The sequence below is a fragment of the Lotus japonicus genome, chromosome 1 (genome assembly GCF_012489685.1).
Source record: "Lotus japonicus ecotype B-129 chromosome 1, LjGifu_v1.2".
In the NCBI taxonomy this organism is placed as follows: Eukaryota; Viridiplantae; Streptophyta; class Magnoliopsida; order Fabales; family Fabaceae; genus Lotus; species Lotus japonicus.
In genome coordinates, this window is record NC_080041.1 from 50852170 (window position 1) to 50866423 (window position 14254).

Genomic DNA, 14254 nt, shown 5'->3' on the forward strand with positions numbered 1-14254 from the left:
TTGGTACTCTAACGTTTGTCTTTTGTGTGTTTGACAATCAGATTCTGATTCTGATTGAAAGTGGAATCCATCAGAAGTTAAAGGCCAAACATTGACCAATTATCCGCTTCTACACTCACTACGTTCTGATGAACGGTAGTTCATGCTTTAGATGTTCTGAAGATAAAAGCTCTGATGATGGGTTCTGAAGATGTGTTGAAGACTCTGAAGACCAGAAGTTCTGAGAGAACGGTCAAAGACTCTGAAGACTTGAAGATTCTGAAGACCCAAAGAAAGCTGGTTCTGAAGACCAAGTGCTTCTACTCAGAAGACCAAAAGTTCTGAGTGAACGGTCCAGATGCTGAAGACTTGAAGTTCTGAAGATCAAGCAACCTCGTGACTCTGATTAGAAGCTTCACTTGTACCAATGAGAAGCACCTCTAAAGATCATAAGTCAAAAGAAAAAGGCGCTGTAAGACCCAAGTTTTTAAGTTTAGGATAAGTGAATAAAATTCCTATTCACGATTAGGTTTGATGTATCGTGAAGGGAAACCTGAACAAAAGTTTATTGAATGAAATAAATTTATGAAGGAGAAAGTTCAGGAAAAGTCTAAGGATTGTATCAAAATCGATAAAAGTTATAGCACGACTAATATTCGCCTAAACCTAGGGCAAAGGCACTAGTAAATAGCTAATTTACACTTAAAGGCACGATGGAAATTAATTCCAAAAATCTTCAGAGAAATGTTAGAACTTCTCTTGATCGTCTATAAACAAGCGTTTCGATGCGAAACCCTAGAATGTACGAACGTCCGATTCCAATCCTCGGAGGTTTGCCGAAACTAAAACCCTAATAGTTCAAGAAACCTAAAATGAACGGTTGATGAAGACTTTTTCTATTCGGAGCTTCAAATGAAGATTCCACACGCGTACACCCATTTCTCTTGATGTTTCCAATCTTTCTTCAAAAGGAAGTTTTCTCTTCCGACATTCACTGCAAAAAGTAGTTTTTCGGGTAAAATAGATTTACACGACTTTGAATCGTTTACCTTAGTTCCAAGAAACCTCTTTTGAGTTTTGAAATTTTGTCGCCAAAACCTATCTTAGAATTCAAGGAGAATGAAGCCGGAAAAATCGGAATCGCGAAATTTTCATTTTTCCGCATTTTCCAAAACCTATAAATAGCAAGAAAATGAGAAATTTTGGCAAAACTTACCCATTTCTTTCCCCAAACCCACGAGCAACATAGGAGGAGGAGGAGGAGAAGATTTTCGCGTTTCTTGTCCGATTGCTTCACAGTTCGTTGCTACTTGAAGACTACGAGGTATAGATACTATCCCTCACTTCTGATCGTCATTTCTGTCGTCTTCTTCTATGTCTTTCTGTGCTCAAAGTTTGGAGCTTTTTGTAAAACTGTCCAAATAGCTTGATTTTAGTGTCTAAACCTCTTCCCTACGTGCCCAAGAGTACTTCTAGCGGATTACATTTTGCCGAATGTCGCAGAAATGCCGCCGGAATTCATTTCTATAGGAAATACCCATTTTTAGGCAAAGATTCATCCTTTAAGCTGAAAACTATCGACTTAGCTTAGTGCTAGTAGGATTAGTCGTCATAAACGTCGTTGTTGACGTCCCCATCCAATTTGTTTTTCGAAATTTCAATTTTGAAATTCTGAGCTAAAAATATTGACCAAAATACCCCTGCGACAGTTTTCGATCCGATAATTTTTCCGAGTTTAGATTCACCTTAGTTACGACTAATAATAACCTAGGAACCAAGTTTGATCGAAGAAAAGTCGGCGCACACAATTGTTGTGTGTGGCCGTGAGCTACCCTAGGGGAGGAAGAAAATTTCTTTTTCGAAAACTTGTCCGATTTCGTTAGATTATCGTACCTTGGAGTATATGCTACTTCGTGTAACCTTAGTAAGTATTGATTGCTGAGTTTCTGCCTGATTATGATGGAATCCTGTGGTTTTTGCTCTAAAGGTCCTTTTGAGGAATTTCCCGAAGAACAAGGAGTGGATTGTGAAGGAGCGTTTGAGGAGAACCCTGGAGGAGCTACAGGTGAGGGCTACTCATTGAACTATTAGCTAATGCTTTAGGTGTCGACGCATTCAACTTGATTTACTGTTTATGCACTTGTTTGTGTTTGACTGGGAAAATGTTTTCTGAGGCTTCGGCTGACAATGATGATTATTCATCTATTGACTGTTTTTGAGTTTGAATCACATGCTATGTGCTAAATGGTTAATCTAGGATGTGTGATATCTGCTCTATATGCTAAGTGCTACGTGGTTAATCTAGGATGTGTTGATATATGAGCCATGATTGTTGGACTGTGCTAATTTAACTATGCTATTACACATATATCTGTGGTGCTGGAGAGTGAGGATAACGGGCAAGTCATGCCAAACTTTTATGAGGTTTTTTTTTGAGAAAGTTTGACGGGACAAATGGAGTTCGGGCCTTGTTATTGTTTTAGTGGATCGAGACATTCTCTGGGAATTACTGGGGATTATGGGATCTTTGAAACTCATAGGAATTACGATAAGACTAAATGGAAACTATTTTTACAAGGAAAATTCATAAGATATTAAACAACCTCTAAACCTTTAAATAAAGATAATAATCTCGGATGCAAGCTTAGGATTGAATATTAGTTTTGGAAAATGAGAAGTGTCGTCTAATCCAAGTTTTGGGGAAACTGTAAGCTCCTGAGTATGTCGATACTCCTTCGCTCTATGAGCAGTTTGTTTAGTCATCCAAGGGATGAGCCGAAAAGCTTCACTGAGGCGTGAGACCTCGTGAAAAGCATGGATCTTCACTAAGGCGTGAGACCTCGTGAAAAGCATGGAACTTCACTGAAGCGTGAGACTTCGTGCAAGTGTGTAAATTCACTGAGGCGTGAGACCTCGTGAAAGCATAAAACTTCACTGAAGCGTGAGACTTCGTGATTGTATAAGACTTCACTGAAGTGTGAGACTTCGTGAAAGCATTGATGAATCGAAGAGTTATCGTGAGTGATTTTACTCTTTTTATGATTAATTGTATTTTGTCGCAGAATCGACATTCACCTTAGGGTATTCTTTTTAGAGACAATAAGTTAGCTAGAACACGTGGCGACGTGTCGAGTGAGGTCGGAGACGTTGTTTGGCTAATCACTTTGCATTCATGCACTCATTTTGAGGTTAATACACGGCGGGATACCGGACCTCGGTGGATTCCAAAATGGTCATAAGACCCGGATTTCCATATAAGAACACTGCGGTGATTCTTAGTAGCAGACGGAAATGGCAGATGATAGCTCCTTTGCAAGTGTACAAAGTTGCCCGTAGTAATAAATTATCGATCCCTCGAGGATTGTGATTCAATACTAATTATATTAACTTCTAGTATTTAGATTATGAAACTAAAAACCAATTTTAAGGATTTTGAAGATTGTAACAATCACTAATAAAAAGTAAAAGCGAAAATTAAATAGTTTATGAAATCAGATGAGAAAGATAGTACTTGGGTCCTGTTTCACCAATTCGGCTTATGCCTTTATTCTAACAATGTTCATATGAATTTAATAAACTCCTCTACGACGATTTAGCCTATGTTCTAAGATGTTGATAACTCACACGCCCTAGACTTTCAATTCAATTACTAAGTCTGTTTTACGAGCACCTAGACCAGGGAATTGAAGATTAAGTTCTATTTAAACTAGCCAACGCAATTAGGTTCTACTCTTGAATCAAGCAGTAGGGAACGCCTAATCTAATTGTTTCCTTGTTTCTCTAATTCCTAATCAACTTCCGTTCTCATAAGAATCAGTAAATTACTCGCATGCATTCAAGTATAATCAAGATAAATTGAAACAACTACGTAGATTAATAAACAAAATTCATATGAAGCAAAGGTTCGAATCAAAACATAATCCTAAAAAGGATCCACAACCAAGTACTAAATGAAGTTTAGCCAAACATGGTCATAATCAAGAATTCAAGAGAAAGAAAATAGCACCTAAAATCTCTAGGACAAACCTTAAAAAAGCTCTCAAAACCCTAAAAAGTCTGTGCTTAATTCCAATCACCAAAAGCCTCCCGCAATTCCCAATTCACGTTCTTTTTATATATCATCTTATCTTTCTTATTCTTTTTAATATTCAAATCAAATCTGGTACTTTGAAAGGCAATCACGTGAACAACGGGTTCAAATAAGCCAAAAATTTATCTTTAATTCTGCCACGTGTCAGATGGCGATGGGCCAAGGTAAAATTGGGTGGATTCCAGTGCGTCTCGCACCACCGCTTACGGTGGACCTTCAGCATGATTGAGCACGTGGGAAGGATAAAAACAGCACCCGTCCACCTCCTGCGAGTGCATGATAAATTCCGTGGATCCTCAGCGCCGGATAACTCCCTTTTTCTGATTTTCTCTTTTCTTTTTATTCCGAAAATCCTAAATAAAATAACAAGATAAATCAAAATCAAATACTAAAAAGATAATAACCCAAAAATAAACAACTTAAAACATAACTAAATCTATAATTTAAAAAGTACTAATTAATGATAGATAAAAACTACTAAAATCTAACAAATCATAATAAAAACTCCTAAAATCCTAAATTAATTAAAAATACGAAAATTAAATAAAAATACCATAAAAACTAATTAAAACTCAAAAAATAAATTAAAAATAAAACAAAAGACTCACAAAAATACCCTTATATCACCGGGTCAACACACCACTATACTCAACAACAGCTTGTCATCAAGCGTAAACTCAATTAGCTTGCCCTCAAGCGTAAACTCAATCAGCTTGCCCTCAAGCACAAAACTAATCACCCCTTACTCAGATGCCAAATTTTCAGTTTAAAAACCTAGGGTTCATCACAGTAGTTTATGCAAGTGCTAAGATAAGAAAGTGAATAAACTTCAGTAAGTGAGAATTACAAGCAGCTGGGGAACAAAGTCAAGAGTCCATACACAATTAAGCTCACACATCTCTCAGCTCATGAACAAACAAGTACAGTGTATCAAACCTGGCTATCTTTCAACTCAAAATCAAATAAGACAGCAAAGCAATCAGGAGAGACCTCATCAGGTTGTAACGTGGCCAAGGGTGCAATGTAGGTATGAAATTGAAAGAATTGACAACTCAAAGGGCTACTCAATGTTTGCTAAGTGATCTTTTTTTTTTACATGAAGCACACAAGAGCAATAGATTCATCACATTCAGACTCTCTCTCTTAATTTTTTTTCTTCTTCATTTGGAACAAAGTAATGAAGTGATTTGGGATATAGGAAGTGGGATGAGCACCCCCATAACCTTACTCACTTAGTTCCTATTTTTTTTCTTTTCCTTTGTTCTGAGGCACATACCTCAAATTTTACATTTTTTTTCTTTTCATTTATTTTTTAGAGAAGAGAAGCCTACAATTTTTAAGCTCTTTCCAATTTTTAAGTAACTAAGATCACTTAACAACCAACCAAATCACCAAAACAAGGCACCAAAGAAATAATGATTAAGGCTCAAAGGGGCTGCTAAGGGAAACATGCAAGCAAAATCTGAAGGCCAACAAAAAATTCCTAGAAGTCTCTCTCTGAATCACAAAACTGCACATATTCAACCAAGATGCAAATCAAGACAGGTTCAAGCAGGTACGAGTATGTCAGAATTATTCACTCTACACTCAGAAACAAAAGGGTAAGTGTACCCATAATCAGAACTCAAACAGTGTTACCAAGCAACTCAACTCAGGTTCCCAAAGCTATCCAGCTCTCATTCTCTTAACACACACAATTCCCCACATGTGAATCACCCAAATAACTTATTTTCATCAATTTTCACAAACAAAGCAAGCATCTAAATTTAAGGTGAAACCGCTTAAGATATGCAAGTAACATGGTGCACAACACATGAATATAAGGGTAAACAGACTCATAAAAAAACGAAATACATACTGCTACTAGCAAAAAGTGAACATGCAAAATAGGAGGAACATGGTTTATGAATTACTTCCCTGTTTGTTCCATGTAGATGCAACACGTGATAGTACCAGGACTCATCAACAAATGGGGTCTCCAACCTTGTTCAAACTTTTTCAACGTAAACACTTTAGTCCTTGCAACATGAACAAACACATCAAAAATACCATAGATAATTGCATCTCACATAATGTAAAAAAAATAATTTTTAAAATTTTTTTTATTAATTTTTTATTTTCTGGAAATAAAAAAACAAAAAAAAATTACGTTTTTTTTTTTTAAATAGGGACTAAAGCAGCGGAATCATTAGAACTGCAGCAATAGACTTGCGCTGGGAAAAAACGGCGCCATATTGGCGCTACAAATTCCAGTAAGCTTTTTTTTTTTCCTTTTCCAAGCTAATGCAACGGTTTCATTGTTTCGCTGCTATAGAGTGGACAGAAGCGCCACTAAAAGTCCTTGTTTTACCAGAATTTTCCAAACTTAACCAATTTTCAGCTCTCTAACCTATGCAATGCATGAGACTCTACTACACACTAAGACTCAAAATATCATAAAAATTCCTTAGTTTTTTTTATTATTAAAACTAATGGTACGAAACCAAATAAAATAAATCATTAAAACTAAGAAGCAAAATGAAAATGATATTATAACCAACGAAATAAAACTAAAACTATCACTTGGGTTGTCTCCCAAGAAGCGCAATTTTATAGTCTTTGCTAGACTCCCCTGGACTTAGAATGTCATCCAGGGTTTATCCCAAAGTGCATTGCACTTTCGGGATCTTTCAATTGAGCACACACCTTAGTTAGATTTTTGCATGCAACCTCAAGAGCTAACACACAATCATTAAATTTTAAATTAAGAGGTATAGGAGATTTCTCTTCTTTCTTACGCTTTGGCTTCCATTGGAAGCACCCACCTTTTACCTTTTCCTCTAAGTAGACCTTCTCCTTCTGCTCTGACTTCATCTCCTCCTTCTGCTTTGAGTCAACAACCATGCTCATTGAGTATACTTGTTCAGTTTGGTCGCTCTGCACGTTCTCTTTTTTCTTCTTATTTGATGCGTCAGCCTTTTCTTTAAGGAAGAACTACTTCAGCTTCTCATCACTCCACTCGTCCATCATCTCCACCAAGAATACATCATTCTTCTCAACTGGTTTTGGCTTCAGGTCAAATATGGTGAAGGTGATCTTCTCATCAGCTACCCTTAATGATATCGTTCCATTCCCCACATTTATCTTCGCTTGTGAAGTGGCTAGGAACGGTCTTCCCAGAATCACTGGTATTTTAGAGTCCTCATCCATATCAATTATCACAAAGTCTACCGGGAACTCGAACTCTCCTACTCTTACTAGCACATCTTCAACAACTCCCCATGGAGCCACTATGGAGCGATCCGCTAATTGAAGCATCATCATTGTCGGCTTCAGTTCACCAACATTAAGTCGCTCAAACATTGATAGGGGCATTAAGTTGACGCTGGACCCTAAATCACATAAGGCTCTCACTTGCTTTGAAGCCCCAAAATTAACGGGTAGGGTGAAACTACCTGGATCCTTTCGTTTGGGTGGAAGCTTCCTTTGTAGAATAGCGCTACACTCCTCAGTAAGCTCAATGATCTCATTCTCTTCACTCAACCTCCTTTTCTTTGAGAGTATCTCCTTCATGAATTTAGCATATTGAGGCATCTTTTCAAGAACTTCAGAGAATGGGAGCTCTACACGCAACTTTTTGAACATAGATATAAACTTGGAGAATTGCTTCTCCAACCTCCTCTTTGCTATGTTAGTGGGGAAAGGGGGAAAAAGGACTTTTGTAAACTTATTTTCTAATTCTACTTTTCTCTTTTCCTCTTCTTTTTCTTTCTGTTTTTTCTTATTTTCTCCTAAAGGTTCAATATCTCCTACAAACTCATCATTGACATTATTGTTTTCTACAATTTTCTGTTTAGGCTCACTCAAGGTAGCACCACTCCTAAGAGTTATAGCAGAGCAATTTTCTTTAGGATTAATGACAGTATCTGAAGGAAACATACCTGGGGGTCTTTCTGACATTTGCTTGGCCATCTGTCCCACCTGAGTCTCCAAATTTTTTATAGCAGCTTCATGATTTTTGAAACTAGTATCTGCTTTGTTAATGAAATTCTCCATCAATTCTTCTAAGCTCTTCTTCCCATTGCCACTGCCTTGATCCTGATTCTGTTGAGGTCCTGAATTCTGAGACTGAAACCTTTGATTTGAATATTGTCTCTGATTATTTCCTCCTTGATTGAAGTTGTTCTGTTCCCTCCAGGAAAAGTTAGGATGATTCCTCCACCCCAGATTGTAGGTGTTGGAATAAGGATTATTTTGGGAATTTCCCAAAACCTTGACTTCCTCGTCAAAATATGTTCCGCACTCTTCACTGGCATGAGGACCTCCGCATGTTCCACAATGGATACTATCCACATTAGATATCTTGGCTGCCTGGAACTGTCGTTGTATAGTTGTCATTTGTTGAGATAATTGCTTGTTTGAAGCAACCATCCTATCATACGCTTCTATTTCCAGTACACCCCTTCTGTTTTGGCGGTCATTGGTAGAGTTCACTGCACTTTCAGCCATTTTATTGATTAAGTTCCAACCTGCTTGAGCTGAAAGAGCTTCGAATTTGCCACTAGCTGCTGCTTCCAAGTTTGATCTTGCAGAATCAGCCAAGCCGTCATAAAACCTCTCCACCTGCACTCCCAAAGTGAGGTTGTGCTGAGGGCACTTCCTTAACAGTTTCTTGAACCGCTCTAGAGCTTCATGGAGATTCTCAGTATCTTCCTGTTTAAAAACCAGAATGTCGTTCTTCAGCTTCCTCAACAAGGTACGAGGGAAAAGCTTTTTAGTGAATTTTTTTGCTAAATCTTCCCAAGTTGTTATGCTGCCTTGAGGTTGGGAGTTGAGCCACTCCTCAGCTGTGTCCCTTAACGAAAAAGGAAAGAGTTGCAAACGGACAAGCTCGGCATTTGGGAAGACGTGCAGTACTGCAGTTTCTGATGAACCGCTCTAGGTGAGCATGGGCATCTTCAGTGGCAGATCCTCCATATTGATGTTGACTGATCAGGTTGATGAGTGCAGGTCTGAGTTCAAAGTTCTGAGCCTCGGCATTCTGAGGGGCTATACTTCCTGGGTAATCATAACTCATGACAGGTTCATTCAGATCCCTGAGGGGGCGGTTGGCCTCCTCTAGCTCTCTTTCTTGCTGGATTCGGCGCACGGCTTCCTGCACCTGTTCCTCTTGAGTCCTTGCGAACTCCGCTCGAAGTCGCGCTTCCAATTCAGCATTCGTTTCAGCTGCCATTGCAGATGCAAGGGCTCTTCTTTGTTGTGCTAATCGGTAATGAAAGGTGCGGTCGATTTCTGGATCAAAAAGCAATGTCTCTGGATCAACTAAACCTCGCATACACTGAACACACTAATTAGAAGCACCCGTTCAATAAAGATGGAATAACAAAAATTGAAAGACAAAAAATCTAAACAAAAGAGATTAATTAAAACTAATATTGGAAAGACAATCCCCGGCAACGGCGCCAAAAACTTGATAGCTCCTTTGCAAGTGTACAAAGTTGCCCGTAGTAATAAATTATCGATCCCTCGAGGATTGTGATTCAATACTAATTATATTAACTTCTAGTATTTAGATTATGAAACTAAAAACCAATTTTAAGGATTTTGAAGATTGTAACAATCACTAATAAAAAGTAAAAGCGAAAATCAAATAGTTTATGAAATCAGATGAGAAAGATAGTACTTGGGTCCTGTTTCACCTATTCGGCTTATGCCTTTATTCTAACAATGTTCATATGAATTTAATAAACTCCTCTACGGCGATTTAGCCTATGTTCTAAGATGTTGATAACTCACACGTCCTAGACTTTCAATTCAATTACTAAGTCTGTTTTACGAGCACCTAGACCAGGGAATTGAAGATTAAGTTCTATTTAAACTAGCCAACGCAATTAGGTTCTACTCTTGAATCAAGCAGTAGGGAACGCCTAATCTAATTGTTTCCTTGTTTCTCTAATTCCTAATCAACTTCCGTTCTCATAAGAATCAGTAAATTACTCGCATGCATTCAAGTATAATCAAGATAAATTGAAACAACTACGTAGATTAATAAACAAAATTCATATGAAGCAAAGGTTCAAATCAAAACATAATCCTAAAATGGATCCACAACCAAGTACTAAATGAAGTTTAGCCAAACATGGTCATAATCAAGAATTCAAGAGAAAGAAAATAGCACCTAAAACCTCTAGGAGAAACCTTGAAAAAGCTCTCAAAACCCTAAAAAGTCTGTGCTCAATTCCAATCACCAAAAGCCTCCCCCAATTCCCAATTCACGTTCCTTTTATATATCATCTTATCTTTCTTATTCTTTTTAATATTCAAATCAAATCTGGTACTTTGAAAAGCAATCACGTGAACAACGGGTTCAAATAAGCCAAAAATTTATCTTTAATGCTGCCATGTGTCAGATGGCGATTGGGCCAAGGTAAATTGGGTGGATTCCAGTGCGTCTCGCACCACCGCTTACGGTGGACCTTCAGCATGATTGAGCACGTGGGAAGGATAAAAACAGCACCCGTCCACCTCCTGCGAGTGCATGATAAATTCCGTGGATCCTCAGCGCCGGATAACTCCCTTTTTCTGATTTTCTCTTTTCTTTTTATTCCGAAAATCCTAAATAAAATAACAAGATAAATCAAAATCAAATACTAAAAAGATAATAACCCAAAAATAAACAACTTAAAACATAACTAAATCTATAATTTAAAAAGTACTAATTAATGATAGATAAAAACTACTAAAATCTAACAAATCATAATAAAAACTCCTAAAATCCTAAATTATTTAAAAATACGAAAATTAAATAAAAATACCATAAAAACTAATTAAAACTCAAAAAATAAATTAAAAATAAAATAAAAGACTCACAAGAATACCCTTATATCACCGGGTCAACAGCAGACCTTCGGGTTCACTGCTGATCTGACTACACTTTGTGTGGTATAAGAGACACGCGAGCAGAAATGGTCCCACCGTGGCTGGTGCTAGGGCTGACTCGTTGATGCCCATCCTTCCGGAATGCATCTTGCCAACCGGCATTGCATTTCACGCAACATGCATACTAACTTAGTCGCTGAGTGCGATTGATACTTGTTAAACCTATTTGATGCATGCTAATTGTTATTATCGTCTTTTATATTCATTGTGAAATATACAACTCTAGGATGCTATCTCTAACTTATAAGCCTAAGTGGCTACTCCTTATCTTTACCTATTGGATTTATTATTTACATAATTCTTTGGAGTTGACCCTCGCGTCTTCTGTGTGTGCTTTGGCGGACTACGCCCATTGTCAGATGTCCATGGCGGACTGGTTTACGATGGTCCACCCTTCGGGGGGGACCCGGTTTGAGATGCTGGACCAGGATGACCCCGGTTCATGGGTGGTCGACCCCGCTGGCCACTGTGCGACTTATTCGGGGAGGATTATGGAGGACCGCGTCGACCGACTGGGACACCTGACGGAGGGAGTGCTGAGGAGGTACACTGTGAGCTTCAACTTGCCACCCGGCGTGCACTGCGGACCAGGAGTAGGAGCACCACCACCACCGTCATCTTTTGATGATGAGGACCCCTCAGAGGAGGAGCCTGTGGGAGGGACTTCTGCGGAGTCCAGCTCACCCACGGTTGCTGTCATCGATGATTTTGGCTCGGGCCTAAGCCCGTGAGGCCAGAACAGGAGCGCATCGGGGTAGCGAGAGGAGGTAGGATGATGTACATAGACTTGGTCGTTCTGGATTCAGATTCGGACGACGATCACGCTAGCATGTAGGATTGAGTGCTGGTGTGGGCTCCTCGAGACAGGATTAGTGTAGAAGTAGAGTCTTAGCTCTGACCGTCACGTTTCTATTTGGGGACAGGGTAGTTTCCTACCGATAGCTTTTTGTGTGGTTTCTCTACGGAAATCACAAAGAGTTGGTTGGACTAGGGGGTCTTGTTTTAGGCCGTTTGGGCTAACTTATTCTCATTTTTGAGGGATGGTGTTGCGGACACTTAACTTTTCCTTTGGGTTGTACATATTGCCTACGGGCGTTACATTCTACTACTTCCCGTCACTGGAGGATACTCGTGAAGTGGTTTGTTTCTTACAGCGGGGGCTGTAAATATTATTGTATATTAGTTCTGTTATCTTTTGTTGTTGAGTTTCATTTCTTTCAGTCTTTAATTTTATCATAAAAAAAATATTCACGTTTTTCCGCTTTAAGTTTCATTTTGGTTACTAAAGTGACGCCACCGAAATCGGGGTGTTCCAGGCGCGGGTCACTATCAAAAGTACAAGCGCAGTGTACTATTCTGACCGCCTACCTAACGAGATTCAGCCACAACAAGTTCTGGAATTTTCAAAATCGCCCTCCAACGGATAGATTATTTCAACGGAAAGATCACTTAGACATTGGAGTATTTAAAGGCTGAAGAAAGGAAGAAATGGCTAAGAAACTCATTGCAATCAAATACACTTAAGCGAATACCTTAGCAATCAATTTCTTCATTGTTCTAAATTTGTTTACATCTTACTTGTTTAGAAACATTCTATTGTAAACCCAAACTTTGATTATACTGTTTGTATTTCCTTAAGGGACCAGGTTGGTCAAGATCCTTGAGAAGACTAAGACTTGTGTGTCTTAGTGGTTGCTAGTTCTTAGGTGTGTTAGTCACGTAGCAAGGTGTGCTAGTGCAGTTGTAACAACCTTTGATTAGTGGTTTACCTTCATTGAACGAAGGAAGAAATCACCTTAACGGGTGGACTGGATTAGCTTGAGGATTTGTTCAAGTGAACCAGGATAAAATCATTGTGTCCTTCTCTCTTTATCCTTTGCTCCTTTATTCTTTGATACCGAGAGATTTGCTTGAAATATTAAAGGAATCATTTTTATTGCAAAACCCTATTCAAACCCTCTGTTTCTAGTGTTTTTCATACCTTCAATTGGTATCAGAGCGCAAGTTCTGATTGCCACACTTAACAGTGTTCAGTAGATCAGGGTCGTGTGAAAAACTCTATGGATTCCACTACTGCTGGAAGGAAAGATCAATACAGCGCCTAACCTCCTATCTTTGATGGCGAGAAGTTTGATTACTGGAAGGACAGAATTGAAAGCTTCTTCCTTCGCTTTGACGTTGATCTCTGAGATATTGATGGCTACAAGCTTCCTAAAGATGAACATGGAGTGAAGATTCCAAGAGACAAGATGACTGGAGATCAGAGGAAGAAGTTCAAGGAACACCACAGAGAAAGAACAATTTTGCTCAATGCTATCTCATATGAAGAATATGAGAAGATCACTGCCACATATTCTGCTAAGTCTATCTTTGATTCTCTTAGAATGACTCATGAAGGCAACGAAATTGTCAAGGAGACAAAGGCTCTTGCACTAGTCCAGAAGTATGAAGGCTTCAAAATGAAAGAAGATGAATCTATAGAAGAAATGTTCTCCAAATTTCAGATGCTCATTGCTGGACTTAGAGTTCTGGACAAAGGATACTCTACAGGAGATCATGCAAAGAAGATCGTCAGAAGTCTTCCCAAGAAATGGAGACCTTTGGTGACTGCACTGAAGCTGACTCACAAATCTGAACAAGATCAGTCTTGAGGAACTTATTAGTTGCTTGAGAAGTCATCAGCTTGAACTTAACGAAGATGAACCTCAAAGAAAGCCTAAGTCTTAGGCTCTGAAGTCCAGACCTGAGAAAGCAGTAGTCAAAAGAATCTGATAAAGATTCTGATAAGGATGAGATCTCCTTGATATTCAGAAGAATCAGCCGTCTATGGAAACATAGGCAAAACAAGTTCAAAGGGCCAAGAAAAAGAAAGGTAGACAAGAGTCTGCATTTGGTCAACGAAAACCTTATGAAAAGGAAGTCACTTGTTTTGAGTGCAAGGAGCCAAGACATTACAAGAATGAATGTCCAAAGCTGAAGAGAGACAAAAATCCCAAGAAGACTTACAGGGCTAAGAAAGGGCTCATGATGACTTTTGATGACTCAGATTCAGAAGAAGATTCTGATGAGGGACAAGAAGTTGCAGCACTTATGGCCACAACAAATGACAAGGACTCAAAATTAGAAGTTGAGTCAACATCAGAAGCTGAGTCAGATTTTGAAGAAGAAAATGAGGTATTCACATCATTTTCTCCTTCTGAACTTAAAACTACCTTATCTAGGATAATGGAAAATATGATTCTCTTATGAGTAAACATAAATGTCTGA

The 14254-nt window shown here is 38.6% G+C and overlaps 1 protein-coding gene and 1 non-coding gene across 2 annotated transcripts; one reads left to right on the top strand and one right to left on the bottom strand.

Annotated features, from left to right (window-relative positions):
* Nucleotides 1-7042: 7042 nt before the first annotated feature.
* Nucleotides 7043-9383, bottom strand: LOC130737713 (uncharacterized). Its single transcript, XM_057589542.1, has 2 exons — nucleotides 8983-9383; nucleotides 7043-8903 (listed from the first exon to the last, which is right to left on the bottom strand). The coding sequence occupies exons 1-2, from the start codon at nucleotides 9381-9383 to the stop codon at nucleotides 7043-7045; spliced, it is 2262 nt and encodes a 753-aa protein (XP_057445525.1).
* On the top strand, nucleotides 8688-8794 carry LOC130734842 (small nucleolar RNA R71). The gene has a single exon (XR_009018181.1). It is a non-coding gene; the product is annotated as a small nucleolar RNA R71 (small nucleolar RNA).
* Nucleotides 9384-14254: the final 4871 nt, after the last annotated feature.